Source organism: Plasmopara halstedii, assembly GCF_900000015.1.
Source record: "Plasmopara halstedii genome assembly, contig: Scaffold_614, whole genome shotgun sequence".
NCBI classification, from domain to species: Eukaryota; Oomycota; class Peronosporomycetes; order Peronosporales; family Peronosporaceae; genus Plasmopara; species Plasmopara halstedii.
Window position 1 is genome coordinate 2,346,955 of NW_020187532.1, and position 5,178 is coordinate 2,352,132.

Genomic DNA, 5,178 nt, shown 5'->3' on the forward strand with positions numbered 1-5,178 from the left:
TTCACGGGACATTCTGTGTGTGCCGACGGTGCTATCATCACTTCTGGTGGAGGTGATGGAGCTGGCGTCGGTATGTTCCGGGATAAAAATCCGTGCTCATACGCAGCAACATTTGCTAAGCATTGGATTATCGCCTCTTGATCCAACTGGACCATGTCGAAGACCGCGTATTTTCCGATTAAGACTTACAGCTTCACCACACACTTCCATTGCGAATGTTCTAGGAACTTATTTTCCCCTGTTGAACCGAGGTTGCAGCGGGGCTGCCGTAGCTCTTCTGCTTAAAGGAAGCTAAGCTAAGGTCACCATCTTCGTTCTTCATTAGAACCAGTACGAGTGTAGCTTATCGCAATCCGCTTACTCCGAGAAAAAAACACAATCTTAACCCAAGGCAAATATACTGTTCCGTTTAGAATGTAAACTGTATGTGTTTACCTTGTTATATTTGCGGCAAAGTCGCCTGTATCTGAATATTCATGTTTTCATAATTAAATAGTAAAACCTAATTAAAATGCAAAACTAATGGCAGTGCAGCCACGTAGTGGCTTTTTGTTAAGGTGTTGTCACACCATTGTGTGGTCACATCATCTTGTTTGACCCACCCCATCATATCAGGGTACGTGTAACCCTGTTACAGAGGGCGACCATGTCCACATAATCCATAGATGAATCCATCGAAGTAGTCGGTGTTGGAATGACCAAGTGTAACGTGAAATGCCCGTCTGTATACACGTATTTACTAAGGAAGACTTGAATCGTCTAACACGCTTTGCAAACTTCCAGCGAGCCGTCGATTTACGCGAACGAGAAGGAATAGGTGAAGTGACATTTTTACTGCCAAAAAGATCTTCAACCTTCCCTAAGCTGATAAGTGCCTCTAATTATGGTATAGCAGATTTGAGGAATATACAACTGCGCAAGATATACAGTTAATGTTAAACGCACACAGAAGGATATGATTCACACGACATGTGTAATGGGACTGACCCCATTATAAATCACGAAGCCGATGGACGGTTGCTACAAGAACCTCGTCATCTTTTCGTTGCTCCGGACATCCTAACAGCACCACAGCACATCCTTCCGCAGCGATGTATCAGTTGTTCTTCAATGGAGATTCAAGTGGAAATACTGGCTCTGGAAACGCTGGATTCGTAGAGGTGTGTGTTGACCGTCAAACCGCACTGGTCGGAGTTGTGAGGAGCGCCGCCATGAGCTATGTGCACCCCTCAGCAACCACAATCAAGCGGAAAATAAGGATCTTCTTACTAGACTCCACGCATCTTAAAAGTACTCATAGCGGGGTCCCACCGCGACTGAGGACTGTTGCTCATCGTACGACAAATGCGCGATGATCAGCCACAAAAAAATCGATGACTTTGATAACTGTACATCGCTACCATGCGGTCGGTAGATGGGATAGCGATCTGTTTCTGGTCTCATCACCGTTGCTCGTCCGACCAGATGGCGGATACCATGACCAATCTCGTCATGGACTCAAAAACCACTGGTCAGACCTGCCATGCTGGCCACACTTTCCAACCCACGCTTCCGTACAGCGACTTGCGGTCATGGTTCTTCGCTCGACCGCCGTGTTGGCCCTCGAGCACGTTCGTCACTTTGTAAGCAAGACATTGAATTGTTTATTGCACCCAATACATTTTTACTTAGTCAATTGTTGGAGACATGCTCTTTGCATCTAAACTTAGGCTTGCGTCGGTAGTCACGCCTCTGCTGTCGTCGTGGGTTTCTCGTTCGGGCCAGTATCGACGGTATATTAAAGTCTTGGTCTGCGACTAAAAAGATGATGTAAACGAAGCAATCAGGACGTGCGGACGGATCCCAAAGCTCCTGCCATATGAAATAATATACGAGGATTCATTGTTCAATAAATATAAAACTGGTTACGTAACAATAAATAAAATAATCTCATCTATGTATAATTGGATATGACTCACGCCGCTCTGAGCGATCTGATCCTCGACTCTGAAAATGGTCGAACATAGGGAGGAGCATCAAGCCATGAGCCAAAATGCCTTTGCAGTCTGAGCCAGAATATTGTAGTTCATTCACGAGACCAGTGTCAACGGAAGGCACAAACACGTAAAACTCAGAAGCCATTAATTATGAAGGAGAACTTAAATTAATTTAGAAAACATGCGTTGGGCGTTTAAGAAGCTTAGCAAACAGATGAAAAACGCTCAAAAATTGAAGGTCTTCGTTCCAAAGCCTTGTCGTTATCCTAAAATATTGTCGAGCTCTTCAATAAAATCCACGTCGGTAAGAAATTTCGAAGATTTGCACTTCTGATGACGTCTGGCTTGCAGTCTGGTGTTATCACCATCGTCCGTATGTATCCCGTATTTGATTGCACTTGAGAAAAAAATATATTTTGATAATACATGCGTGACTTGAAGGGTTATCACAGAAGATAGACCAGCTGAAACAGATCTTGCGGTATATGCGAATAAAAAAAGCTATAGCAGAGTGACATGTTATTTCTACTTCGCGCTTAACCTTCCTGTCAGGTCACCTTGATAAACATCTGATTATTTATCTTTCTTAAAAACTAAAGGTGATAATCTTCCATCAATGGAGCATACAACGCACTTTCACCCGAGCAGTACTTCAATCGAAGCCGCAGTCGCTGTTTCGGCTCCGTCGTGCATTTGGAATTGCTAGCGTCATCACTAAAGATATGGACAAGAGATCAAATTTCGACGAAACCGAATTTTCCACCTTAAGGCACGATGTTCAAAAGGATCGCAGGCTCATGTATCGCCGCGCATGTTGCGAACGAGAATATGAAAGCTACTGACAAGATAAACAACTCAATAACAATCACTTTATTAAAAATGTTATCTCAAATGACACAAAAAGGATACTCAAACTCATTCATGCATTTTCTCAACGCTTGCACTCACACGCACTACAACCTCCGTCTTCAGTGCTCACGACTGACGTCATCTTTATCAGTCACTGATTCATCTGCGGACGTTTCGGCCTCATCTTCGTGCTGTTCTTTCGTTCTTAACTCTTGCTTTTGAGTCTCTAATGGAATGAGACTGAACTCGACATTTGTAGCATTGCCACTCTCGTCAGTAATCACTGCTGCCACAAGATTCATCGGCACTAAATTGCCATCTCGTGCCGCAACTTGCACCTGTGCACTGGTCGATTGTTTTGTCGTGCGCACATGTGCTAATATCCGATCAAGTTGTTGTTCATCTGCGCTTAAATACGAGCGCAAAGATTTTTGTCGTTGTAACTCGGACTCGGTTTGTCCAGTATAGTGTACAAATGCCGCATTAAAAGTCACAGTTTGCATGTGCAGATCTACGACAACACGAGGTGTCGTAGTTTTTTGAAATACACCACGTACAATACGATCACATGACGAATGTTGAGCTTGAAGTCGAAAGGCTTCAGCTTGTTTCTCAGCACGTTCAGCTTTTTGCTTTGCAATGAGCAAATTGCTACGCAACATTTCGATATAATGTGCTGCATTGTCCAGAATCGATTGTTTGTTCTTCTTTGTCTGTACACCCGCGTCGTCAAGCATGTTTTTCAATTGTGAAATACGATCATTAAGCTTCAACATGCGCTTTTTCTCTTTCAAGTTTAAATCTTCTCGCGATCGTTTTGAGCCACTTCGTGTACTAGATGGTGTGACGACTGCCCCATTTTGATACTCATAATCCGATGACACATGCAATAATTGCGAATGTCCATGAGGTAATGGGTAATAGTGTTGTACACCATGCACATTCATCACAAGTGGTTCTGTTTCAAATTTTGTACACGTGGCATGTTGTGGTGTCAATGTGTGTTGTGGCATGTGACCATATTCAACCGAAGGTGGATGAAGAAAGAGCTTAGATCGCTCTCCACTTGCCACGTGTTGTGTTTGATAGTGAATGGACGAGGCAGGGGATGGAGTATAGCCGTAATCTGGAAGCATGAAGACTTGAGAGGGTGTGGAAAGAATTGTGCGATTCGAGGCCAAATGGGAAATGGGAAGGCACATGATGAACGCCACAGCAGCTGGCAAGACGTCGAGACGCCAGATTAGCGTAGTACGATTGGCTAATACACGATTGATTACAGTTACATAAGCTGGATACACCTACCCGCGTCTTGACAGAAAAAAGAATCTCAGTCAGCGATGTTGATGACTCTTTTTTTTGACTGAATCTGTAGGTGAAAGAGCCTTTGAAGTTTTTATATCTACAAGTATTTGAAAGTTGGTTAATCGCGACTCGGCTTGATGCTGTCCTGTTGAATCGTACATGCTACGGCTAAGCGTAGGCTCACGTCGCATTGTAGCCATGTTAGAGGCGGAGCGCTTGCATGCATCAGTCAACGGACGGCATGACGACAGTGTTACTCTGTGTGGCTCAGCGCTCACTTAGGTATCTTTGAGAAAAATATTGCGCATGTACGTACCGGTATTGCATGCATCATGATAGAGCGGTTCAGCTTGCGTCGCTGGACTTTTCTTGAAAACTCGCGTTTTTTAAAGACATAGAATGCTCGCAACCATACGCTACGTCAAACGCGAGAATTCGATGGCGATCATTCAAGCATTGAGGTAGCTTTATATAAAGCTATCAACGCTATATTTACTGCCCACACCTCGAAGAGCGACTATTTTGGTAACGGCTTTATTTGATCATCTGGAAATATATTGATCTCAATTGACTTTCGATGCACGTGAAGCAACATACTTGTGTTCAGTAGGATGACGTATAGCACGTTATTACTTATTATATATGGTAAAGAAAAATGGAACACGCAATACAGTCACAGGAAAAATGGAATGGTTATGTTAGACGGTGTTACGGTGATATAATGTAATGACTAGTATAGTGTACGTACGCACATCGCACTGTAATCTCTCGGACATAAGGCGAAGCTCAGAAATACCTTGGATGGTGAAGTTTCCTTTCAAGTAACATAATATGGTGGACAAACATGTTACACTATTACTTTTCGGACTTGAAGCAAAATTCTGAGGTACCATAACCACCAGATTAATAATGTGTGTGGGGTGGGAGTGATAGTACTCCGAAACGGAGGTCAATGGGATAACTTGGGCGGTTAGCCAAAACGCAATGGTTTAATATTTTAATGGTAAAACATAGGTATATTTAGTATAGCATAGCACTTCAGATACAA

The 5,178-nt window shown here is 43.2% G+C and overlaps 1 protein-coding gene across 1 annotated transcript; it reads right to left on the minus strand.

Moving 5' to 3' along the window:
- Positions 1-2,944: 2,944 nt before the first annotated feature.
- Positions 2,945-4,457, minus strand: PHALS_12459 (PAS fold; the record flags this gene model as incomplete). The annotated part of the gene is made up of 4 exons (XM_024728011.1): positions 2,945-4,044; positions 4,112-4,227; positions 4,290-4,388; positions 4,447-4,457. 4 exons carry the CDS (start codon positions 4,455-4,457, stop codon positions 2,945-2,947), a joined length of 1,326 nt encoding a protein of 441 aa, XP_024578531.1.
- Positions 4,458-5,178: the final 721 nt, after the last annotated feature.